General features: G+C 41.1%; 2 protein-coding genes and 1 gene segment (V, D, J or C); 2 read left to right on the top strand and 1 right to left on the bottom strand.

The window, feature by feature from the left end:
• Window positions 1-176: 176 nt before the first annotated feature.
• On the bottom strand, window positions 177-8,164 carry LOC113014741 (E3 ubiquitin-protein ligase TRIM21-like). The gene is made up of 3 exons (XM_026156456.1): window positions 8,141-8,164; window positions 4,112-4,294; window positions 177-2,537 (listed from the first exon to the last, which is right to left on the bottom strand). The coding sequence occupies exon 3, from the start codon at window positions 2,526-2,528 to the stop codon at window positions 864-866; it is 1,665 nt and encodes a 554-aa protein (XP_026012241.1). The 5' UTR covers window positions 2,529-2,537; window positions 4,112-4,294; window positions 8,141-8,164; the 3' UTR covers window positions 177-863.
• A 5,853-nt stretch (window positions 8,165-14,017) lies between these two features.
• Window positions 14,018-20,380, top strand: LOC113015229 (immunoglobulin lambda-like polypeptide 1). Its single transcript, XM_026157175.1, has 3 exons — window positions 14,018-14,209; window positions 19,165-19,285; window positions 19,910-20,380. Exons 1-3 carry the CDS (start codon window positions 14,018-14,020, stop codon window positions 20,233-20,235), a joined length of 639 nt encoding a protein of 212 aa, XP_026012960.1. The 3' UTR covers window positions 20,236-20,380.
• A 187-nt stretch (window positions 20,381-20,567) lies between these two features.
• Window positions 20,568-25,903, top strand: LOC113015227 (Ig kappa-b4 chain C region-like). The segment is given in 2 exon segments: window positions 20,568-20,595; window positions 25,392-25,903. Coding segments are annotated over 2 exon segments (387 nt in total).
• The last annotated feature ends 857 nt before the right edge of the window (window positions 25,904-26,760 follow it).

Below are 26,760 nucleotides of genomic sequence, written 5' to 3'. Positions count from 1 at the left end.
AATCACAAATGAATGGGAAAATTACTATGCACAGCTGTAAGCACTGAAAGAATATCAATCAATATGTACCAGCGAGATTAAGTGACAGTCTTTTTAATAAAATGCATTAAAAAATTACACATGCAAAAGTTTCTGGTTTGCAGAAAACAAATAAAAATTACATTTTCAACCACTCTTTGATATGGTGTACTGATTAGCTATTAAATCATTACCTCTAGCATCACTTTTAAACTCTATTAGACAATTTAAAATAAAATCTTGAAATTGGAAATTTCTAAACATCTCCTTCCATAATACATTTGAATAATAAGTGTTCTTGTCATGTTTGTACAACACATGATGGCGCTGTTTACTCACAGAAGAAAGATTTCTGCATTGAAACGAACTGAGTTGTTATAGTGATGGAGACTGTGCCATAAATAAGCAGTAGTTTTGTGCAGTATTTGTCACTATTATTTATATACAACAGTTATCTTTTCTTTACAAGAGGTTAAGAAAATATTAAACAGTAACAAATCAACACACAGTGTAAAGATATCTGACTTTCAGTGTTTGAAACAGTCCAGGCTCAAATATCAATTTCAAAAGACCAAAAAGTGTAATGCTTCATTTTGTTAACAGTTACAAGGTCACTGTTCATTTATTCTTAAATGAAGCTTTCTGAGATTCATTCTCTGATATTTTATAATCATTTAGTGGGAAAATTTCCTGATTCATTTTTTTGCTTCTGTTTGCTTCAAATCCCACGAGAGTCAAACAAAAGCATAAATCAGAGGCCACAATATTCAGATTCTATAGAAAACATGGAAACTGTAGAGTATTTACACTAAACATGTTCATTGGTTCCCTTCAATAAAAATCAATCAGTTCATCAAATAAAATCTGTTGATTGACTCGATTTGATTGACAGGACAGTTGATTAGAGGTGCTGAGTTTTCACCACCATCATTGAGACAGGGACTGAAGTATGGGTGGAGTTTCTGAATGAAGGAGCAGCTAGTAAAGGAGTAGATAAGAGCTGCAGTATCCACATCATAAAAAGAGACCAGACCCTCCTCATAATCCACAAACACCCCCACCTTCTCAGGACCAGACTGAAGACAGAGACGGACTGAAGGGCTAGCAAAAGCTCTGTACTCATTTCTATTCCTCAAGCCTAAACTCCAGAAACCATCCTGAGGAGTCAGCGTGACTTTTCCCTTCCTGTTGACCAACTCGCTGGCCACTCCTAAATCCCAGGCAGTCTTTCCTTTAACCTGAACCTCGAAATAAAATCTGCCTGATGATAAACTCTGCTTTCCTAAAACATTAGGACATGGAGAGAATCTCTGTGGGGTGTCTGGAAGATTCTTCCTCACATCACCACAATGCACCTGTTTTCCATCATCAGATAGGATGAGTCTCGAACTTGCTGTATCAGGATCAAGAGTCACATCCACTGCATACTGCTGGACCCTCTCCAGCTCAGCCTCAAGCAGCTTCTTCTTCATGCATTTCCTGAGTTTCTCCTCCAGCTGAGCCACAGCTCTAACCACAGTTCCCTCATATGAAGGTGGATGAACTCTGATCTCTGTCCAGTCCTTTGTGGGTAGAACAGTTTTCAGGGATGAGAAGCTTTGGAGGACGTGTAGGTGGTCTTCAGAGTGTGAGAGCTGCTCCATCTGAGAGCTTGTCTTCTTCAGCTCAGAGATTTCTTGTTCCAGATCCTTGATGAAACCTTCAGCCTGTTTCTCTGTTGTCTTCTGTTTGCCTTCGATCTCCTTCATGAGCTTCTTCATTCCTCTCTCAGCAGACTCCTGCAGAGCAGTGAACACCTGAAAACCTTCTGCTTTCTCTCTGTCTGCAGAATCTTTACTCATCTTTACTGACTTTTTGATCTCCTGAATCTTCAGTTGTCTCTTCTGGATCATCAGCTGAATTTCAGCCTCTGTCTTCCACAGCTCTGCCTTCTTTCCCTCATATTCTTCTCTCAGAGGAACAAACTCATGAGTCTTGTGTTTGAAAACAGAGCAGAGCGTGCAGACACATGTCTGGTCAGTCTTACAGAACAGCTCCAGAGGTTTATCGTGCTTCATACACATCCTGCCTTCCAGGTTCTCCAAGGGCTCTACCAGATGATGTCTTCTCAGACGTGAAGCTGTCAGATGAGGCTCCAGGTGCGCCTCACAATAGGAGGTCAGACACACCATGCAGGACTTCAGGGCCTTCAGTTTGCTTCCAGTGCAGACGTCACAGGGAACCTCTCCTGGTACGGCGGCTTGTTGCTCTGAGCTGGCAGACAAACTCTGCAGCAGATCATTCCTGCAGATTCTTTCTAAAACCTTCCTGGTCACCTCCACAGCTCCAGGAAGAGTGTAGGTGTGCACCATCAGGTCCACGGTGTCCCGTCTTTTTGCCGTCTGCAGTCCGCTCTTTTTGATAGTTGGTCGACTGGCAAGGACTTCTCCCTGCTGCAGGCGCCACTTAAAGCCTTCAAACTCATCGTCTGTTAAATCTTCCAGGGTGTTTAGGAGCTCCTCTGGTCTCATTATGGCTTTCTGATGAAGTCAGAAGAATATTTTAGCAAATATACATTTGGGAATATCTCCCGTACACGTTAACAACAAGTATACTTTTTTCCTTTTTTCTATGGGTCTTTTACATCGAATGAATTAAATTGTGTAATTTAAACTCTTTACTCAAAATGTGTTTGATGAAAAGCAAGGCAAGAAATGAAACCAAACTTCTTCCTGGTGAGTCACTTTTTCTGGCAGAGACACAAAGGTTGATGATTCAAATCCTGTGTTTTCATGACCTCACTGAGATCAACAAATGCAAATAGCTGCATATCCCCTGATGATGCTTGCAGATATACTTGAGTTTTGATTTGTTCTGTCCCTGTGTCACGGTCCCGGGTTTGGATCCACAGTTTTCAATTACAAACTTTAAATTCTTGTCTTTATTTAACATTCTGGTTCTCAGTCTCATTGTTCATTAATCTTTGAGTATTTGTTTCAGTGTTTGGCTGCTTTCAGCAGGTTCAACTTTTATTTTGTAGTGTCTTGTTGTTTCCTTATTCTTCTGTGTGTCCGGTCTGTCAGTTTTGTATCTTTGAGTCTTTTGTCTCCAATAGTTACTTCCTGTTTTATTTTGATAGTCGTTTGTCACTGTGCTTTATTTTGTGTTCTACTTCTCTTGTCTCATCATCCCTGATTTGTTCCTGCTCCACCTGTTTCCTCTTACCTCTCTACCTTTTGTGTTTATTGTCTCAGTTTCCCATCATTCCTTGTTGGGCATGTGTTTCCTGGTGTTTTCTCTCCCTAAGTTCCAATAGTATTATTCCTTAAACCTCCTGGTTTTGGGTTTTGTTTCTTGTGTTTTTTGGACTGTTTTTTTTTTTTTTTTAAACTAAACAGTAGTCAGCCCTGCGACAGACTGGCGACTTGTCCAGGGTAGCGCTGTACCTTGCACTATTTTATCAACTGATTCACACTATAACCAGGGTTTGCCTCTTATCTGTATTTTAATTTTATTACAGTACAGTACTCAGTTTTTGGTAACCATTGTCCTTCATGTAAATATGTAAAAATTGTGTATGTTTCTGCTCTGTGTCTTGTGTACTGTTCGTTTGTATATGTGTCTTTCTCGCTGCTGTTACACCCAAATTTCCCCTTGTGGGACAATTAAAGGATTATTCTATTCAATTCTACCCTGCCTCCCGCCCTGAGACAGCTGGGATAGGCTCCAGCGCCCCCCCCCCCCAGCCCCCCCCCCCCGAAAAGGATAAGCCTAAGCAAATAGATGGATGGACTAAACAGTATTAAAGACTCGCTTTATGTTCACCTCCATCTCTTGCATTCTGTATTTGCATCAGCAGACTACAAACTTCATTCAACAGACACCTGATCGTGACAACTTTATGTATTTATTGCCACATTTGGCAGATTTTACAGACTCAGCTAGCGAAAAGAAAACGACTTTAGGCTATAAAAACTGTAGTTTGTGACACTGACTTTCGCTACAAATAACAATAAAATGAATAAGCATAAATGAATGAAACTTCCTGTTTGATGAAAGCTGGAAGTTTTCTGTTAATTCTGGTTAAAACACAATAAATATCAGGTGTACTCACCAATAATCAGATTCAGGTCAGATGCTGGGAAATAAAATATGAACTCAGTTGGATTTTCTTCAGAGAGAAGCACAGAGATGTGTCTCGACTGCAGCTCTGTCATCCACAAACTTTAAGGTGAATCTCGTCTGTCTCGTCTCGCTCCGCCTCTTACTGCACCTCTGTTTTCAGGTTTGTTTCCTTCTGCAGGTTCAGACATGATCACAGATACATACATGTGAAACAAGCAGAGTTTAAAATGTTCTCATTTAATGGGATTTTTTTGCAGCATAAAAGAGCCAGTGTTGGTGAAAGCACTTTGGAAGCATGAACCTGTTAAACTGCAAAACTCCTCAAGTAAGAAAATGTAGCGAAAAAGAAACATTTGACATTTTTCTCCATGTACATTTTTATATTTGTGTTCTATATGATCACTTGGGGAGTAACTTTACAGCAACACTGCAGAAATGACTGACCAGAGAAAAAAAACCTGAACAGTCTAACTCTGCATTAGATTCCAGATGTTTTTTGATCTTCAGTTTTTCACTTTGAACACTTAGTGACTGTTAATAAAGTGACTGCTCATTATTGCTAGATTTATTTTTTTCCTTTCTTTTTGCCTGTCCCGTTTGGCTCTTTTGCCATCAGAATTATTGTCTAGAGGCAAAGAAAGATGCCCAACGGATTTACTTTACCAAATTGACCATCCCAGCCTTGCCATAATGGTCCATTTGATTCACCTTTTATTGTTTATTTTATTTTCACTTACTGAATACGGGACAGACTTGACTGGAGGAAAGAAGGGGAGAAAGAAAGAGGGAAAGAGAAACAGCTGAGAAGAGGGACGGGGGAGAAGGGCAAAAACCAAAAACCAACAGAACGGGCAGAGAAAAAAAAAAGCATATATCAATCACCTGGATCACCTGTTGAGAAAGAAAAAAAGAAAACAAGCAGAAGAGAACAAGAGTAATAGAAAAAACAACATCACAATGATATATGGGAATATGACAGTAAATACTAAATATTAAACATTATTGTGCAGCACATAAGATCAACAGCACACAGTGTGCTTTGAGGTAGGAGCCAAAAAGGGTGTAGTTTGTGGGTGTGATCACCCGTGTGTACACCTGTGAGCATGGACGCGCTTGTTTTTTTAAAAGGTTCCTTCATGTAATGATCTGCTAGAGGGTGTGGGGGGGCCACAGCCCCGTCCTCCAGGGCATGAAGCAGGTATGGAGGAGATCAAAACTCCAGACATCCAGAGGCCCCCAGAACACAAGAGACCAAGGAAGACCCACAGAGGGGCAGCCGCGCCACTGTCCCAGAAAGAGCTGAGGAGAGTCCCAGATGAGGGCTCACTCAGCAGCCGCGGAGCAGAAGTCAGGGGGAGTTGCAGTGACGCGCCCGTGAGCTCCGCCGGCAGCCAGCCGTGCCTGAGTGACCGAGCCCCAGGCCGAGAGGCCGAGGGCACCCCACCTCCGAAGTGGTCCGAGCGAGCCCCAGGCTCCAGGCTCCGACAAGCGGCCGCCAAGGAGTGAGCCGGCGTGTACCTGGACGCCCATCCCCAGACACAAAGAACCACCAATGCACCGAAGTCTGAGGGAGTCCGCCACTGGCAGGGGAAGTGGTGGTGGGGGGAGATAGGCCTCCAAACCTTGGAGGGCCTGAGATGTCCCCAGAGAGGTGGCATCTGATACCCAAACTGACATATAGACACAGACTTACAGGCACACACAGACACAAACATCCATTCCCACCCTCATGCTCTCATATGCACTTACTCCACACTCAACCAACGTGGAGACAGACATAAAGAGACGCTGTACACACAATCACACTCCCCAAGCGTACTCTACGAACCGGGTCTAGGTACCCTTGCCCCTGGAGGGGGGAACTGCACCCAGACCCAGGTGGTGTTACCCTTTTCCCTGCGGTGGGGGGAGGCAGACCGCCCCGACTCCGCAGCAGCAGGGGGGCCCCACACTCCAGACCGCAGTCGGACGGCCAACTCCTCCTCCTAGTCCTAGCCCCCCTGCTCCAGCAGGTCGCAGAGAGTGGGGGTGAGAGAAGACTCCAAACCTCCCTCCACCCGCTCATTGTAGTGTTGATGCATGTGTGTTCTAAGGTGCATTTAAAACCCAGGAGGGCTTGGAGCTACCTGCCAGAGAGCAGCAGGTAAGCGCATGGTCCCTCCTGCTAGCCCTCAATGTCTACGTGTATTTAAAATTGAGAGGTGGGCAACGACGCCAGGGGTGGGGTGTACACCCTGATGGTCTTTTGGAGTCCGTGTATCGTGCCCACCCCCAAGATCCTATATGTATGTGTAATGAGAGTGTGAGTAATGTGAATGTCTAAGTTGTGGGATAAAATTGAGGCAGAGGCAGCCAGAAGGGGACAGAGGGGGGGTTAGCCTCCTCTGCATCCTGGTGACATACCCCTACTCCAAGGCCCTGCATGTGTGGGTGGTTGTGGTGGAGCGGGAAGAGGGAGGCAGCTGGAGATGGGGAGGGAAGGAAGGGAGGGGCAAGTGACCCCTCCCTGGGGCCAGCTCCCCCGCTGACCCCAGTAGGCACCCCCACACTCCGCGACCCGCCAGGGAAAGGGGGCCCAGTCCCATCCAGACCGGATTTTGCCAGATTTTCTATCATTAAAATGAACTGAAATCCCAGACTTGAGGGTTGAAATAAAAGAAAATAAGTCACAATGAAACACTGGAAGTGAGGTGACTGATTAAAATCTTTAGCGCTGATTCATTTATTGTAAAGAGATGTGAAATTCTCAGTTTTCCTTCCCTGCTCTGTAACATTGTGAGACCTACACTGATGTTGAAATAGCTGTCGCCTCAGTGTTCAGCACTAACCTGTCATAATCTAAATTGCATTTACGTAGCAGAAGTAGTAACAGTACAACACATTTAACAACAGGAGGCGTCATCGTGACACCAACCTGAGACAACAGCAATAATGGAAAAGACATAATTTTTTGGAGAAGTCAGAGAGTTAATTTTCTGCTAATTTCTCGTGTAATTGTAAGTAAGATTTGACAAAACAAGTGTTTAAGATTACTAAAATTAAAATGCATTGTGGTAATATAAAGAACCAAAATTAGACCAAGGTTGTCCAAATATTTATGGAAGTAACTGTAGTTCCAGCTTTATGTAAATATTTCCACCTGCAAATAACTCCACTCGCAAAGCTTCAATGATTATGTGTTTTTAAAATTGTGTTCTTTAAATTAGTCTTAATGTTGGCCAACAAAATGGACAAACAGTGAATTTGTTTTTAAATTGAGACTGTGTGTTTATTGATTCTGTCTTCAGACTAAAATCTTTGTCTCACTGGAAATAGAAAATGTAGAACTTAAAAAAAGGTTTATATTTGTTACATTTTCATAAAGGTTTTTTTTCTCCAAAGTTTTCAGCCCCCCTCTGTCCCAATGATTCACCTCTGACTCTTAGTCTTGCCCCACGGCCTGGCCTGCCTCCAGATAAACCAGTAGAGTTAACTTTATGGTAATGTTACCCAATTTTTCTGAAAGTTTGTTCGCTTATGGAAGCTAATTAGGCATTATTATCTTACTAATAAGGAGTAATGTAGTTGTTAAAACTATTCCAATATACACGTGACAATGATATTTTCTCAGCAGCATTTAGAAGAAATAAATAGTTAGCATGTTTTAGGTTAATCTTAACTCAGTGAGAGGATAATGAACATCTGAACTGTTAGCAACTGTTAGCACGTAACTAACTCTTTTTGTTGCTGTTGATGGGTTCAATGAACCCCCACCCCAACTTTGCTTTCCTAAAAAAAATTTTTTTGTTAATAGTTTCTTTTTTTAGATAGATCAGCTTAGAAGACCTTTTTAAAAGTTTGTTCTAGTTATATAAGTGTATTTGACAGTTAATCTGGCAGTATCATACAAACAATAAGTCATTTTCCTGAGTTTGTTTGCTTCAGAGTCAGAAAACCGTGTATGTGGAGGGAGGTTTTTGTACGACTGCTTTTCACTGTGTGAATGAATACTGACTGTTAATGTTGTGTCTGCCCTTACAGTAATAAACTGCTGCATCTTCAGCCTGGACTCCACTGATGGTCAGAGTGAAGTCTTTGTCTGATCCACTGCCTGTAAAACGACTTGAAATACTTGATGCTCGCCGGTTTGACCAGTATATGAGTAGTTTAGGAGGTCCCCCTTTGTTTATGTTGGTACCATTCAACAGAGTCAGAATTAATGACAGTATGACTGATTTTACAATCCATGCTCACAGATCCTCCCACAGCAGAGCTCACTGCTCCAGGCTGACTCACTGTGATCTGTCCTCTGGACTCTGAGGACACAGAGACAAAAACATAAAGCAGCTTCATGGTTTTGTGGGCTTCATTTCAGAGGGACAGATGTTGATAGAGGAGAGGAGTTTGATTCTCTGGACTTTACCTGTGAAGCAGCAGCAGAGGAGAGTCCAGATGAGGACGCAGATCAAAGTCATGTTTTTGATGAGGAGGATTTCTGTGGCTTCTGTTGTGATGAAGGACAGCTGTCAGTCATCCAGTGTTCAACTCTCAGGACTATAAACTCTCCCAGAGCACTGGAGCATGGTGCTGCTGATGCAAAGTGCCTCTCTATGGAAATCATCTGACTGACTCCAGCATGACTTGTTTAAAAAATGTTTTTCACAGCATATTTAGCATGTGACACACATGAACCCTGTAGAATTTATAGACAGTTAACAAATGGTCTTTGAGTGCAAAATCTCCAATGGGAGATTGAGAGACCCGTGATGGACATTTAGATCGACTGTAAAATTGACATGCAGTTGTTAGAACTAAAGGAAATTGTTGGGTCTAAACTCAGACCCCGCTGTATCCAGGACTTATTCCCATGAAAGAAAAACAAAGCAACAGTGTTCGATCGATTTCTTGCGCAAGGGAGGCCTTCATCCGTGTCCAGCACGTCGAAATGACCACACTGGTGGCCTCCTCTCGCTGCCTTTTATTGACAAACTTCAAACAATAGTTTACAAAACACCTCCCCTTGCAACCCCCCTTTGGTTACAAAGACAAGGCACTGTATGTAAATGTATACACTGAGTGTGTATGTGTGTGTGTATGTTATGTGAGAATGTGTGTGTGTGTGTGTGTTATGTGAGAATGTGAGAATGTGTGTGTGAGACCTCCTGCTGACCAAAGGGTCATAAACCCAGGAAGCTTACATCAGAAGAAACAGATCTTTCAGATAGGATGTATCTACAATAAAACCTCCCCCAGCACAGAGTGGCTGGAGAGGTGGTCAGGATCAAAGGAATGGCTTTGATCCTACTGCTTAAACTAAGACTGTACAAATTTAAGAAACACAATGGCAACATTCAACAATTAGACTTAACAGAAACCACCATCATTTCATGTGGCTACCATATCGGCGCCAGCTGTGGTCTCAAGGCTGGAGCTGACCAACAAAAAACTCTGTACCTGATTACAGACTGTGTGAATCATTGTACTGCTGTAAGCCACACCATACTCCTTATTATAGAGAGTATAATTAGTATGTAGTTGTAGTTCTAGTTTGCACTATGCTTCTGAATTACAAAAGAATCATTAGAAAATCATTAAATTCATTAGATAGGTTTGTACTATCCTATACTGTTGATTTACTGTGAGTGAGTTACACTGTTTCATGGCATTTCATACTGCTGAGTTAAGAAGAGAATACTGTGTGCAGAGAGCACAGAGCACATTCCACAGGAGCTCACCCCCTTGTTGGAAGAAGATAGGCAGGGAGCCAAGGTCATAACACAGGCTCACTGAGAGTTAGAGGGTAAGTTTGAGCTTTTTACGACTAGGTGGGGTCAACAGAGGCTATAAAAGCTTTGGGTAACGCTCCACCATTTTGAGACTTGCTGTGACCCTCTTCTTGCATGTCTCCCCATCCGGATGGTTTGTGCTCTTAAAGTGTTGAATTGTATGGAATACAGGATTGTTGATTGAGGATTTATACACCGAGTATTGTCCTTCCTTCAGCCCATGCACAGTACTGGAATGTAAGCGTTTCAATGTGGATGCACAACTCTGTGAAAACGACTGAAAACCCTAGTGTGGACGCAGAGCGTTTTCAAATCTATCCGGGCTAGTGTGGACGTAGCCTAAAGATGAATAGCAGCCCTCTTTAAATACAGTCAAGAAGAAGGCATTTCCACAGTTGTTGTTCACACCCTTGAACCCTCAGAGAGAGAGTTTACAACCTTGTCTCCTCTTCCAGTGTCACATAGAGACTGCTCCTTGCCTCTTCTCCCCATCCTCAAAGAATTGATTAACAAAAGACTTCACCACCTGTTGGATCCTCCCCCTCTGGGTGTCACCAACTTTCTCACGAAAGTTAACTCGCCTGACTTTGTGCAATAGAGTTAAAGCTGAACGCTTCTTCACATGTGAACCTTGAAGTGACCCAAAAGTGATATTACTAAAACATGTGACAAATTCATAAAATAAAAGAAATTTCCAGCACATTCCCACTCTTTGGATTACTCTGCTAATCACATCAATAACAGACTTTTCTTTTCTGACATTCTGTATATCACATCAACACCGTTGTACACTCAAATAGGTTTCACTATGTGCATCCTCACTTCACTATTCTCCTCTCCAACCTTTTGTTCATCTCCAATCATCCTCATAGCCTAAACTTCCATATGCAAAAGATAACAATAATGATAAAAAGAAAAAACTTCCAAAAATATCAAATTACACATGGAAACATGATGTCCATTCATGAGAAACTGTGGCTAAGATAACTGGTGTACTAGAGAAACGGTCTAGCTGTCATACAAAATGTGCACAAGTAATTTGTCGGTCATTTTTAATCAGGATCACGACTCCCTGTATTTGTGATGTGTGGAGAATCATGTAAATGCATATCATTTGTAAAATGACTAGAAAAGTCACACCAGTGACCACCAGAACTTAAAAACACACTGAACCTTTCAGGCAAGACCAGCCTGACTGTTTAATCAGGTGTTATCCACATTCCATCGCTGATCCCTCTCTGCACGTTACTCAGTTGGAGCTTGGCACTCTCTCGTTGGAGGAGGGTGCTCTTTCACCCCTCACTCTGTTCCAACGCAGCTTTAGGTTGAAAGGGCAAAGTACATAGACCCTTGTTGTCTTCCTCAACATCAACACAGAAATCCTTTCGACCTTTGGATTATTATTGTGGTTCTGAAAACTTCTTGTGACAACTGCTAGGAACTCAAGTGGCACAACCTTCCACCTTAACCTCTGTCTGGGCTCTCAGCTGTGACTGGAATGGTCCCTGCTTCTCACTGGTTTTTTGAAGACTTCTCATCCAGTCTCAGTCTGGTGTTTCCACCTTGGGATGAGTTTCTGCTGTAACACTATCTGGTGTTAAAGGTCCTTGCCATGCATCAATTTAACTTAATTAGCAGAACAAGAAAAGGGACAAAGCTAAGTGCATCGTCTCTTAAATAATTTCAGGATTTCTCCTCTGGAGGAGCCTCGCTCCGGGCCTGTAAACCTGTGTTAGAAAAGTGAAAAGAAAGAAAATATGTCTGTGAAGGTCATCGTGGTCTAAGGAGCTTGGAAAGAAAAGCGTCTGGACTTCTTTGAGTTGCTTGAAGACGTTTCACCTCAAGAAAGAAAGAAAAGAAAATGAAGTTAGTGTGTTTTTCATGTTGACTCTGTGTAACTCCTGGTTCCTCCACTGCATCCACACTATAGTATAATCAAAGACCACTGATCAATGGCCATGAAAATTTGCATATTAATGATCAAGGAACTGACCTCACAGCCCATTTTTCATTCAGTGGTGCTGGTTTCAGTCATTGTGCAAATGTCCTGTTTATAAGGTTGGGGAAACCTGCAGTCAGCTGAGACTTAAGAAGTCACTTGGATGAGTGACGCTATGACCAGATGAACAGATTCAAATTTTGGGGATAAAGTCAACACAGCTTGATACCTTTTGTTTGTGTATTCAATTGTGTCTGTATTTCAATTATTTCAAGTTATATTATCTCTCATTACAGTGTGTGTGTGTGTGTGTGTGTGTGTGTGTGTGTGTGTGTGTGTGTGTGTGTGTGTGTGTGTGTGTGTGTGTGTGTGTGTGTCCTCAGTGAACTGTATCAGTCTCTGCAGTATCTTCCAGCTGCAGCAGTCACTTCAGTTTCTGTTCAGTCTGACTGAGGGAGGTTTTTGTACGACTGTTTTTCACTGTGTGAACACATACTGATCGTTCAACCAGTGTTCACTCTGACAGTAATAAACTGCTGCATCTTCAGCCTGGACTCCACTGATGGTCAGAGTGAAATCAGAGTCTGATCCACTGCCTGTAAAACGATCTGGAATCCCTGATTGTCGAGTGCTAGCGTAGTAAATGAGCAATTTAGGAACTCCTCCATCTTTCTGTTGGTACCAGGCTAAAAGATGGTTGTTCTTCCAAAAATTAACATTCTCACTGGTCCTACACTTGATGCTCACAGATCCTCCCACAGCAGAGCTCACTGCTCCAGGCTGAGTCACTGTGATCTGTCCTCTGGACTCTGAGGACACAGAGACAAAAACATAAAGCAGCTTCATGGTTTTGTGGGCTTCATTTCAGAGGGACAGATGTTGATAGAGGAGAGGAGTTTGATTCTCTGGACTTTACCTGTGAAGCAGCAGCAGAGGAGAGTCCAGATGAGGACGCAGATCAAAGTCATGTTTTTGATGAGGAGGATTTCTGTGGCTTCTGTTGTGATGAAGGACAGCTGTCAGTCATCCAGTGTTCAACTCTCAGGACTATAAACTCTCCCAGAGCACTGGAGCATGGTGCTGCTGATGCAAAGTGCCTCTCTATGGAAATCATCTGACTGACTCACACAGGGAGTTGGGTGGATCTGATGATGTTGTTTTCCAACATATTTGGAGTTTTAGTGGATCAAAATCTTGTCTCTGGCATTGATACACAGATAACAGATTAAAAAACCTAACCCTAAGATGCAGTATAAGGATCTATTTTTTAGCTGCGGGGAGCTTTATTTCTTCACAGGTTTAGGAGCTGTGGAAATAATAGATTGTTTATTAGGTATTGAGGTTATAGGGAATGCAGTTTATTAGTGGGTGTCGTAGTAGGATTTTGTTGTAGGATGTAGGAATACAAAATAGAAAATAGTCCTGGAAGGGAAACAAAGAACTGGGGTGCAGGGCAGTGGGGCATTTAACCCCCACCCCCAGGACAGTAGCAAGAGTTACTGAGGGTGAGGGGTAATGGTCAATGGACATTACCTTAAAAGGAGATGGGGGTCAGGGTGTCAGCACACCTGGCCACTGTACCAGTGTTTTACAATGCAATACAATACAACTTTATTTGTATAGTACGTTTAAAAGACCAGCGGTACACCAAAGTGCTTTACAATAAAAACAGGAAAATTGAGACAATAAAAAAAGACTATTAACAAAGTACCACATATGTCATCAGGTTAAGGGCACTAATTATACAGCAATAAAAGGGGATATAAGAACAAAGTTACTAAGAACAGATATAGCTAAAAGATAAAGTACATAAATAAGAAATTGAACCAAATATAAAACAGGGATGCTAACGAGATGGAAAAGCTTTGTTGAATAAATGAGTTTTTAAACGGGATTTAAAAGATAAAATGGAGTCTGACGCACGGATAGCGATAGGAAGGTTGTTCCACAGATTCGGTGCAACCAGGGCAAAAGCACGGTCACCCCTAGATTTAAGTCTAGATCTAGGCTGGAGGAGTAATTGGGCTGAAAACCCGAGGGCTCGTCCAGGGACATATAGACTAAGAAGATCGACAAGATAACGAGGGGCTAAATTATTTATAATTTTAAAGGTGAGCAACAATATTTTAAATTCAATGCGATATTTTATGGGTAACCAATGCAACTCAATAAGAACTGGGGTGATAGAGGCATGCTTTCTACTGCCAGTCAGGAGGCGAGCCAGAGCATTCTGGACAAGCTGAAGTCTGTGAAGGAGAGCGGAGTGAAGACCAAAGTAGAGGGAATTACAGTAATCCAATCTAGAAGTCACAAAAGCATGAATGAGCTTTTCAAGATCTTTATGAGGGACATAGTGCTTAGCCTTAGCAATAAGGTGCAGTTGGTAAAAGCTAGATTTGATTACTGAAGACACTTGTTTGTTAAATTTGAAAGAGCTATCCAGCAGGAAACCTAGGTCACTAACTGAGTCAGAGAAAGAAGTGGCAAATAGGGCTGGGTATCGTCACTGATTTCTAGAATCGATTCAATTCCGATTCACAAGGCCCCGAATCGATTCGATCCACGATTCGATTTAATTCGATTCGATTTAAATCTGGGAAATTTTGACAGTCAGAAATATTATAATTCAGATCAGTACATTTACATATTTTTGTATCAATAAAAAGGAAGCCGACACACGCAAGACTTTATCACAGGTGTGAGCATCACAGCAGAGGCCTTTGTGTCAAAGTAGCTGAGGATAAAACACAGAAAAACATGAAGGTGATTTTCCTGGCCTGGGATTTTATAAAAATATTCTGCAGTACATCAAAAACGAAAGAAAACCATTAATCAACATATGAACATCACCTCTGAAGTTACAGCGGTTTTATTACAGACACAGCGTTTTGCATTTTGAATAATTTTAAAAAGTTTAAATTTGTTCAGTATTGAACAGCAGAAATGAGGTTTTCTTTTCGGAAGAATGTAAAAGGGAAAAAACAGCGGCCGACAGCCTGTAAACAACAGTAGACTTGTGCGTAACAAGCAAGCGAATAATGAAGAAAGGGAAACTGTTCTTGAAGTACAGAGAGAGAGCTGTGCATCGCAGTGGAAGCAAAACAGTAAAAGTCTGAGTGAATTCATGACGATGTTTATGTGAAGCGTTTGGATCTTCTTTTGCTGCTGGTTCGGTCAATATTGTTTGGAGAGAGATCAAACTAACAGCTTTAGAATCGGCGCATAAAGGGCGTGCACACAAAGCGCAGACCCGCCGACAGATCAGAGTCAGCGAGCTGTCGGCTTTCAGCCCCGACTGTGAGAAAAGCGACATCTAACTGATTCTGATCCGCGGGTCGCGCTGTGTGTTTAAGTCTTTGTGCAGAATCCGTGTTCCTGCTCTCATTTACTGTCTTAACTGTTTGGTGGTTCTTGAAATTTTGTGAGATTTCACCTGAGATTCTGGCATTTTGGGCAAAATAAATTTATATTAAAAAATCGATTCAGGATTTTAATGAATCGATTTAACGTTATCCAAGCCAGAATCGATTTTAATCGATGAATCGATTATAAGAACCCACCCCTAGTGGCAAAGGAACCAAAGGTATCAGCTAATAGGCCCCTAGGGATATGGTTGCCAAACACCACAATCTCCGTTTTCTTTTCATTCAGGATAAGGGAATTGTCTGACAGCCATTCTCTGACTTCTCTCATGCACTCGAGGAAGCAGTGCAATGAAGGAGCAATGTCGTCGTCATCTAATTGAAAATAAATTTGTATATCATCGGCATAGAGGTGATAAGAAATGTTATATTTTTCAAAGGTTAAGCCTAGGGGGAGCATATATAATCAGAATAACATTTTTCCATTGTGGGGGGGTTTAGTGTAGGAGGAGGAGACCAGAGACTATAGGGCTTTGGAGCGTGATACCATGAGAGGGGCGTGGCCATGATTTTTGTTTGAGGCGCCATGTTTCTGGGCCAAACAAAGCGCTAACGAAAGAAGAGCGAAAGCACTCGGATAACACCAGCTATGGTTTGTACTTGCTGTGAGGTCGTTGTAATGTTAGATCGCACGACCGACAAGGGAATAAGCTTGAAAATGGTTTATCTTTTCATTCTTTCCCCACCTGGAAGCAACATGAGGTAGCTCATGTATCGGATGTTACCAAAAGAAGGCGTCTAGCCTGGATAGCAGCTGTGAGATGAGCTGATATGCAGTTCTCTTCCATCTCCAAATATCCGTAGGTGTGCTCCAGACATTTTCATTCCGGTAAGTTCTAAATATGTTCATATTGTTTTTCTTGTGACATTACCAATTAGTTTGATGTGTCACATGGCCCTCTTCCTATTGAAAAAACAAAAGTTGTATCCAAGATGGCCGACTTCTAAATGGCCACCATGGTCACCACCCATCTTGAGGAGTTTGCCCCCTCACATATACTAATGTGCCACAAACAGGACTTTAATATCACCAACCATTCCCGTGTTATTACGGTGTATCCATATAAATGGCCCACCCTCTACTTCATCATAAATGTAACAAAGTGTTTAGAAAGTTAGCACATACATGTAATTTTTCAGTTTTTAATGCATCCATCTATAGAACGCTGCATGTTATAGTATAAATCTGCCTGTTCTCTTTCAGAAACCTGCCTGCAGAAAATGAACCTAAAGCATGTAATGCAAGGATGTAATCACTTTCAAGATAGAGAAAGCATAAAGTTTGACTTTAAGTGACAATTATGGACACCTAATATGATAAGGAGATTCTGCAGGTCATTAATCAATGTATAAAACTATAATAAAATGTACTTTTAGTGACACAGGACTCAAACACGGAAGCAAGATGTATAATTAGAATTATTTATAATAAATATGAATAAATCATTGGAATTTCTTTAACCATAAAGAATAACCAAATCCTTCAGGACAATGTCACATCAATGCACTGAACTCACTATGTTATCAATCTAACAGCCTCCACATGTTCTCACTTTAATTTCCCCCTCATGAATGAATTTATGCTTGCACTAATTCGAATGTTTGGGGGAAAATCAAACGCATTTTACTCGCAGTAATCGAGCTGACTTACCTTTGAATGACGACATACTCACAAATCTTGTACCCAATCTTTGATGATTTAGATGTGTCCTTCCAGAGATTTATAATTGCGAAACTGGTTCACCTTGTACACGCTGACTCCACAGACAAGATACGAAAATATATCAAGCTACGTCAATAGCGGTTGGTCTTCAGGGTTTCTACTCCACGGCCGTATTTCATACTGGTCCACATTTCCAATGCACGCTATTTTCTGCAAGTACCGTCTCTTTGCATCTGTAAAATACGTAAAAAAGACGTAAAATACGTCCCCACATGACTCTGTTTACGCTGAGCAATTATTGTGAGTGCGCACGCACTGCGACACATATGACTATGAAAGTCGGAAGAGGAAGTAGTTTCTTGCAAGTTAGACATCCAAATGATATAGTTTCTTTTTCCTGTTAATGATAACCTATCAATTTTCCACAAATTACTAAAATATCAATATTTTAATAAGTGAATCTATTCTAGAACATAAATAACCGGTATCAGAGGAATGGATATTTCAATATTGATCCGCACACCAATAGTAAAAATTGCACAGTCTGACCTTTCTTTCAGAACATTTCTGGGAGGTTTGCTCCTGGAAAGTGTTGAATGTTTTCACTCAGAAACACAACTTCTGATATTTTACTTGTTAGATTATGTTAAGAAACACCGCAATGATCCAGATCATCAGACAACCCAAACTTCTGTGTTTATTGAGCTGCTCACACTTGCTGGTGATACAAAATGCATTTGAATAAAAGCATTTGGCAGCTACTTACTTTCTCAATTCCTTTAGAAGCAGTAATTGTATACATAATGTTTAACAAACTGATGCATTTTGGTTTCATTTGTGTTAAGAAATAATGACAAAATGTCACTGTTAGCTTATAGCATTTTTCAGGCTATAAGGCGCACTTAAAATCCTTTAATTTTCTCAAAACTCGACAGTGCGCCTTATAATCCGGTGCACCTTATGTATGAATTCTGGTTGTGCTTATTTACACGGCGCTCAAAAATGTTTTACTACGACTTTGGTAAGCTATGAAGCCACACTGCTTGATGGATTGTCAGAGCCTTACGGCTACTGTAGTCAGGAGCCATGTCGAGTAATCTGGTTACAAACTCTGGTTACAAACGAACACTGCGGCATCAGTGAGAGTTTAAACTGTCTAAATTCTTTCATCTTCAATAAAATGGTCAACATTGCTGCTTTACCAGGTGTAACAACTAATTTTAACATCCAGGCATCCATGAAAACAAGATTTATCAAATTTAACGGAGTTAGAAGTTAGCAGGAAGTTAGCTCGCCGGTTTCCACCTAAACATGATATAGTATGTTCTGACTGAGAGATGTCTGAAAAATTAAAAGGTACAGCTCTGCTATCACTTCCAACATAAATGAAGACAGAAAACTAAACAGCAGTGACGTTTGTAGGGTTACTGAAGTTGGGCTAGCTGCTATATAACGATGCGCTACGTGATCGCTAGCAACACATGTTAGCATAACATAAACACAGTGAAGCTGAAGGATGAACGCTAACTTTTTTCCACTGGATAAAAGTTAACACGAGGGTTCCTGAAGGTTAGGGACAAATACAATTGCATTTCAGGATGCTGTAAATGGACCTAACTTCAGAACAACTGAGATAATCCATCCACAATACGAGGTTAGTCCTTAATATACTGCAGCAACATGGGAATAGAGCAGCTGCGAGAGCATTCAACATTAATGAGTCAATGGTACGGATGTGTAGGAAGCAAGAAGAATGAGGTGAGTAAAGTTTAACTTATCTGACTGTTTTATGTACTGATACATGAAAATTTGCAACTACAAGACATAATACTTTTTTTTGTTGTGACTGTCTGTGTATGAAGTGTGTTGGACAAACAGTGAATTATTTTGTTGAGTTTGTTTGTTTCAGAGTCAGAGAGCCGTGTCTCTCCACAGTCAGAGGTTTTTGTACGGCGCCTCAATGAGTTTGTATCACTGTGGTTCACGTTCGGTGGAGGAACCAGACTGGAATTTGGAGGTAAGTTAAAAATAAAGCTGAATTATTCATTTTTTCTTTTAATTTTTATTCCTTAATTGAAAATGTTGAATGTTAATGTTTAGCTTTGTTATTAATATTTTTCTCCAAAAGTCATATTTGGAAATTTATATGTGAAAGGTTATTACAGTGAATAATTGAGAGTGGGGTAGTTCACAGTATGAATGATGATTTCTAGTTTCCATGTAAAGTTTTATTTTGAGGGCTTGTAGGTTTAGTTCAGTCTAACAGAGTCAGAGAGCCGTGTCTCTCTACAGTCAGAGGTTTTTGTACGGCGCCTCAATGAGTTTGTATCACTATGGTGGACTTTTGGTGGAGGAACCAGACTGGATGTTGGAAGTAAGTTAATTAAACTGCTTTTATTATGAAATTTGAAAAAGGTGGATCTTAAAATTAGTCTTAGAGAGCTTGAAAGATTAATTTTTATTTTTTTATGACAATTTTAATATTTGTTATTCTGCTGTTATATGATGGAAGGTGACTCAGAGCAGATGTTTTTTTTGTCTACATTTCTGTCACAGAGAAAGGAAATTTTTATCTGGAACCAATATTAAACTTCATTATCCATCGATTAGTTTCTAAACTTTCCAAATAATAACTCTTATTTGAAAAGGGGATTAGAAAATGTGTAAAATCCAAAGTGTTATTGTGTCAGATGGGCCTTTGAATCGAAAATGCTTAATGATTGATATCTAATCGTCTATGATTCAGACTTTACATGGTTTTAAAGAAAAACTTGTTTCCACATCTGCTTCTTTTATTTCCAGTGTAGTTTGAACATATTTCAGCTCAAACTGTGTGATGATTCTCTCTGTGCTGATATGCATGAGAGGTTTCTTAAAGGGAAGTGAAACAATGTGTGAGTGAGTGACTGGTGGAGCAGAAAAAACACCTGACAGAAACTTCTTAACGGAGACAAACAACTTGTGGTTCCTGTCCTCTAATCTGATTGGTGTTTCCTAGATGACACCCGTCCCACCCTGACAGTGCTGCCCCCCTCCGTTAAGGAGCTGGAGCAGGGGAAGGCCACATTAACATGTCTGGCCAACAAGGGCTTCCCCTCAGACTGGACTCTGTCCTGGAAGGTGGATGGAAGAAGCAGCAGTGACGGGGAGGAGAGCAGGACTCCTGGAGTGCTGCAGAATGACGCCCTGTATAGTTGGAGCAGCACCCTGAAGCTCTCTACATACCAGTGGATGAAGGTGGGCTCTGTGACCTGTGAGGCCACCCAGGGCTCCCAGACTCTGGTCTCAAAGATACTGAGCAGAGATCAGTGTTCACATTTGTGACCTGACTCACTGAGACTCTGCTGCTGCCCTCAGTCTGTTCTCTCTCTGTCTCTGTTTCACTCTGATTTCAAATCTCATGTTTTACTGCTTGTAGTATTGCTAATGATTTAAAAAAACAAACAATAAAAAAATCTTCAAATGGTGATTTTCATGTGTTTCAATTTAACTGTTGTTCTGTCTGAAAACCATCCTGAGGTTTCAGTAAGGATGTTTCCACAGATCAGCACATCTGTCTCTGACACACATTTACGACACTCACATGTGCTCTTTCACTTTACATCAAATTCTTGTTAATTCGGTTATTTATAAAAAGTGACGAATAACAGAGAACAATGAATTGCATCCACCAGCTTCACCCAGGTATGAGTAGTTTCTTTGTTGTAGTTTCCATCATGTATGACTGTGACGGCTTCATCTGTTGGGTTTAACAGAAACAGTAAAAGAACAGAATGAGTTTCTGTAACCTGTATTTGACTAATGATGACACACTTCCTCGCTTTCTTCAGTCAAATCAAGACTTTGGAAAAGATGAAATAAAACAGGAGATATAAACAGACTCTCACTAACTTACAGAGTCACCAGTGAGTGGCTCTGAAAGGCCTGGACAGCCACTGATCTACACTGGCCTCTTAACAGCTGTGAGCAGAGAGGCAGGACACATATGCAAACACACAGAGTCAGTCAGCTGCAGCTGTTTACAGCTCAGAGCTGAGAACATCACAATATTTACATTATTTACAACTTGATATTTTGATTAGATTAACCAATGAGCTCAAGGATTAAGATGAGAGATAAAGATAAAGTCGACTAATTCATCTAATTGTATTTTTTATGTGATTGACCTTTGACCTTTGAATTTGTGTATTTATTTTAAACAATGTCAAACGTGAAGTCAGTGTTTGTGTTTTTATCTTTAGTACTGAAACCTTCTGTTGCCATGGTTCAGCAGTGATGCCTGTCTGTTGCCATAGTTACTGAGCTCAGAGTGGAAATGAAAGATCAGCAGAGTTGAAACTTCTACTGAAATCCACAGCTGGCAGTCCTTCTCTGAGCAGTGGTTGGAGCTGCAGCAGGTGAAGATCATGCTCGTGTCTGACCAACAAGGTCTTCTCCTCAGACTGGAGTCTGTCCTGGAAGATAGCCGTAGCATCAATGCTAACTTCTAAAGTGTTTCTGTTTGAGTGCAGCTGTTGGTCAGAGTGAAGTCAGTCTCACACTGATGCCCACTGAAATCATCAGAAACTCCAGACTGTTGGTTTGATACATGAAGAGATTAATATATTAATAATAATAAAAAACTACTTCCACTGTAACCTCGTGTGGTCTAAGTCATCACTGAAGAGTAAAGCTAACCCTAACTCTTCATCTTAACCTTAACACTTTTTCAGAATCTGTGACTTTTAGCAGTCAGTGAACAAAAAGAATGAACACAAATGACAAACATTAAAATATAATCCTGAGACCATCAAACATCAACTCACATCTATAAATCATTTATATAAAGGTTATGAACAGAATTGGTGAAAAGGTTCAGCCTATCAGGAATCAGTCTTCAGTAAAGTGAGGAAAACTCTGAACAGCCCATCAACAGGTCTGATAGCTCATACTTCCAGCTTCTTCCCCACAGGACACTCCAGGGGACGCAGTCAAATATCTGCAAGTCCACTGAACTGAACTGCTGGGCAAACTCTCCATTCACATTCGAGTGTCTTCAAAAGTGTAAAGAGCTGATCCTGTGATCCACAAACAGGACTAAGCACCTGTTCTTCCTCATGGATCCAAACTTTGACTAACTTTGTGAGAACCCTGCTGTAGATGTTTTAGAGAGACTGAAGAGTGTGACCACCTTAAAAGATCCTTTGTCTGTATTTATTTGTTTTTATATTTTATTAAAGGAGAAATATGACTGATCCTAAGAAATTCTATTAATGAAGTCAAACTTACTAATGAACAGATGTTAGTAGTTTAATTTAAACCTTGTGTGTGTGTGTGTGTGTGTGTGTGTGTGTGTGTGTGTCCTCAGTGAACTGCATCAGTCTCTGCAGTATCTTCCAGCTGCAGCAGTCACTTCAGTTTCTGTTCAGTCTGACTGAGGGAGGTTTTTGTACGACTGTTTTTCACTGTGTGAACACATGCTGACTGTTAGGAAAGTGAAAACTCTGACAGTAATAAACTGCTGCATCTTCAGCCTGGACTCTACTGATGGTCAGAGTGAAGTCAGAGTTTGATCCACTGCCTGTAAAACGAGCTGGAATCCCTGATTGTCGACTGCTAGCAAAGTAAATGAGCAGTTTAGGAACTCCTCCATCTTTCTGTTGGTACCAGGCTAAAGCGTAAGAGCTATAAACATCCTGACTGGTCGTACACTTGATGCTCACAGATCCTCCCACAGCAGAGCTCACTGCTCCAGGCTGAGTCACTGTGATCTGTCCTCTGGACTCTGAGGACACAGAGACAAAAACATAAAGCAGCTTCATGGTTTTGTGGGCTTCATTTCAGAGGGACAGATGTCGATAGAGGAGAGGAGTTTGATTCTCTGGACTTTACCTGTGAAGCAGCAGCAGAGGAGAGTCCAGATGAGGACGCAGATCAAAGTCATGTTTTTGATGAGGAGGATTTCTGTGGCTTCTGTTGTGATGAAGGACAGCTGTCAGTCATCCAGTGTTCAACTCTCAGGACTATAAACTCTCCCAGAGCACTGGAGCATGGTGCTGCTGATGCAAAGTGCCTCTCTATGGAAATCATCTGACTGACTCCAGCAGAGACTTGGATCAATGTGATGTGTCTAAAAAGAGTTGTCATGGCATATTTGGCATGTGACTCACATGAACCCTTCATGATTTATAGACAGATGAGAAATTTTGTCAAAATTTACTCGTGCAGTGAGGAGATGTGAAGGCTTTTCTCCTGCAGGGGCATTTTGCTGAAATGATTCAAGACCACTTGTCATTGTCCTGGCTCATTCGACAAAGCGGTTTGCGTTTCCTGTGTTTTTGTCATTTTTTTGTATTATGTTCAGTCTACTTGTTTATGTTAAGGATCATTCTTTAATGCCTGCATTGTTCTGTTTAGATTTGGTTATTAGATTTCCCCTTGTGTCGTTGCCCTTTGTGTCTCCCTCTGTGTGTCTGTGTTTATATTGTGGTGTGAGTTCTTGTGCCTTGTTTCTCCTCCGTGTGTTTCATTCCGTCATGTTTATCTATGTTTCCCAGCCCGTCGTGTCTGCTCTCTCCCTCGTCTTCCCTCACTCCCTTTCGTCTGCCTCTTCTCCGCTCCCGCATCATGTTTCCTGTTTTATTGTGAAGGTCTTGTGTTTCCATGGTCGTTTTGTCTCGTTGTGGTTATTCGTGTTAGCTGGGTTCCTCGTGTGTTCTCGTTATCCCTCTGTGTATTTAGGTCAGCGTCTCCCTCAGTCCTGTGTTGCGTCCTCCCTCATGGCTGTGTTTCCCTGTGTGCCTCTTTGTGTTTGTAGTTTATACTTCCCCCAGTCTAGTTTTGTTTTGTATTTCCATTCAGCAAATAAAGCTGGTTTTTGATTTTACGTCCTGTTTCTGGGAGTCTGCATTTGAGTCTTTTCCTGCCTGCCTGCTCAGCCGTTTCATGACACCACTTGTTCTTTGACATAAATCATATAAAGTGTCCTTCAAGTCCTTCAGACTTTAAGACAGTTGAACATCTGTGGGTGAATTTGGATCGATGTGTTAGAGTTAAAAGAGTCCAAATTTGGTAAATATAGCTTGAGAGAAACAACGACACTGTCATATTAGACGATGTCATTATTTATTCACCAAAGACTAATGAACTCACGACTCTTCAGTTTAATTTGAAACACAGCATGGAATCATTTACTTGATAGAAATGTGAAATATTCGACCCATAACAGAGACATTTTATTTTTCCGCGGGCACTCCACTGTGTGCGACTCAGGCAGCTTACCAGTTGTTGTTGTTGTTTGCCAGTTTTTCTTGTGGATGAGTGTTGTGTTATGTCAGGCGGTTTACTGATAATCAGCTTATTTGTGGTCTTTTATCTCCTTTTGCTTTGAACACACTCAAGTCACGACTGACATGTAACATGTTCAAGTGGCTTTATTGTCATTTCAGCCATATACAGTGGTGCAGTACACAGTGAAATGAAACAGCGTTCCTCCAAGACCCTGGTGCTACATATAACAGTAAATCAACATAGGACTATAATAAAGTGCAAGTATACAAGAACTACAAAAACAGAACAGAGTGATACAGACACAAGACAGTGCAACAGAAAAGTGCACAGTTTTCTACAAATTATGCAATTATGATGCCGTTATTATTTCACACTAAAATCTTTTTGAGCATTTTCTTTCAATGAAACTTAAATTTTTAAAACTTTTTTTTAGAAATTTTTCTTCAAAAACAGTTCATTGATGGCACATTTTTGTTTCTATGTTTTAACCTTTTGCCAAAGTATCTGCAAATAATTTGTCATCCATTTCATTTCGCCTTTGATGAAGATTTAAAATTACTATACTGCCATATGGTTACCATTTAACCATACTCTAAAACAGGGGTGGGCAATTCCAGGCCTCGGGCGCCGGTGTCCTGCGGGTTTAAGATCTCACCTTGGGTCAACACACCTGAATCACATAATTAGTTCATTACCAGGCCTCTGGAGAACTTCAGGACATGTTGAGGAGCTAATTTAGCCATTTAAATCAGCTGTGTTGGTTCAAGGACACATCTAAAACCCGCAGGGACACCGGCCCTCGAGGCCTGGAGTTGCCCACCCCGGCTCTAAAAGCATGCTGACCACGTTGGGCTCAGTTTATGAGATTTAATTTGTAATTAAGTTATTTTTATTTTTCCCAAATATACCAAAAATAAGTTTGTTTGTTTTTTTCCATTTTTATATACAAAATTGTTTAATTTTTGAGTTATGATAAAATTCTGACAAATTTATTTTTCTGATTATTTTAATTGTAATTGTAGAACTAAGAAATAGTTCACAGATTACAGACGAGGACATCAGAAGTCAAAGAAACACTTTAATATTTTCATCTTTGGTACTGAAACTCGTCTGTTGCCATGGTACAGCAGTGAAGCCTGTCTGTTACCATGGTTACCAAGCTCAGAGAGGGAAGTGAAACATCTGGAGAAGAGTTTCACCCAAACTCCCAGTTTCTCTAACATCTCTCTCTCTCTCTGCAGTGGGTCGAGTCCCCCCCTCCCTGACCGTGCTGGCGCCCTCTAGTGAGGAGCTGCAGCAGGGGAAGGCTACAGTCATGTGTGTGGCCAACAAGGGCTTCCCCTCAGACTGGAGGCTGTCCTGGAAGGTGGATGGCAGTGGCAGCATCAGCTGGGAGGAGAGCAGGAGCCCCGGGGCGCTGCAGAATGACGGCCACTACAGCTGGAGCAGCACCCTGAGGCTCCCTGCAGACCAGTGGGAGAAGGTGGGCTCTGTGACCTGTGAGGCCACCCAGGGCTCCCACACTCCACTCTCAGAGACTCTGATGACAGACCAGTGTTCCCAGTCCTGAGCTGACTCACTGGGACTCTGATACTGGCTTTAGTCTGCAGCTTCTCTCAGTCTGCTCCCTCTGTGTCTGTATTGCTTTGATAGTTTTCATGTTTTCATGCTTGTGGCACTGTTGATGGTTTTAATACTTCAAATAAAAACTGAGGTCTTCAAATAGTGGTTTTCATGTGTTTCCATTCAGCTGCTCTTCTGTCTGATAATCATCCTTCAGGTTCAGCAGTGATGCTTCCATACACTGAAAATCTCTGCTTCAGTAACTTTGACTGAGAGAATCACATGTGCTGTATCACATCAGAGTGTAAACGTAAAAAAAAATGAAAACAACTAAAAAAAAGAAAAGAAAAAGCAATAAGTTAAAAATAGAATCACAGCCAACAGCTGCTCCCTGTTATAAATAGTTTTAAAGTCTTTTGCAGCTGCATTATTTTCCATCATGTTGGATTTTGTGATGATCTTTGCTGTTGGGTGTAGAAGAAGTAGAAAACATGGTGACAGATTATTGTAACCTGCATGTGACCCATGATGAGACCTGTCCTGGTTTTCTTCAAAGTCAGAATTGATAAAATAACCCAAAGAAAAACTAAACTTTCTTTCTCAACATAGGAGACACTAAAAATGTCTCTTTCAGAACATCAGTGCAGGTTAAAAAGTGTAAATGTCAGAATAATTTATGTCACAAAGATGAAGTTAAAGACTTGATGAACTAAACTTTAAATCTTCAGATCAAATCATGTGAAATATTTCTGTGACCAAGAATGTAGCTGAGCAATCTACATACATACATATATCAGTACTGCAGTTTACTAAAATATTCTCATTTAATAACTACTTCCCAGTTTGAATATTTACAGGAGAGTTTCTTCATCACAGATCTGACTCACAGTATCAACTGTTTTGTGTTTCACATGTTCTTCTGTGCGAGCTCGTCAGGATGGACACAAGTCTGATGATTTGAGTCAAACCCACATTAACATTACTGTGTGTGTGTGTGTGTGTGTGTGTGTGTCCTCA

This window comes from Astatotilapia calliptera, chromosome 22 (genome assembly GCF_900246225.1).
Source record: "Astatotilapia calliptera chromosome 22, fAstCal1.2, whole genome shotgun sequence".
Classification (NCBI taxonomy): Eukaryota; Metazoa; Chordata; class Actinopteri; order Cichliformes; family Cichlidae; genus Astatotilapia; species Astatotilapia calliptera.
The sequence above is the reverse complement of the archived record's forward strand: the minus strand, read 5'-3'. Positions and strand labels throughout refer to the sequence as shown.

Excerpts from the sequence above, each read along its gene's own strand:
- LOC113014741 (XM_026156456.1), bottom strand. The coding sequence starts at position 2,528 with ATGAGACCAGAGGAGCTCCTAAACACCCTGGAAGATTTAACAGACGAT.
- LOC113015229 (XM_026157175.1), top strand. The coding sequence starts at position 14,018 with ATGCTTTCTACTGCCAGTCAGGAGGCGAGCCAGAGCATTCTGGACAAG. Across the intron at positions 14,210-19,164 it reads TTAGCAATAAGGTGCAGTTG|TTCAGTCTAACAGAGTCAGA; the intron begins GTAAAAGCTAGA and ends TTGTAGGTTTAG. Across the intron at positions 19,286-19,909 it reads AACCAGACTGGATGTTGGAA|ATGACACCCGTCCCACCCTG; the intron begins GTAAGTTAATTA and ends GGTGTTTCCTAG.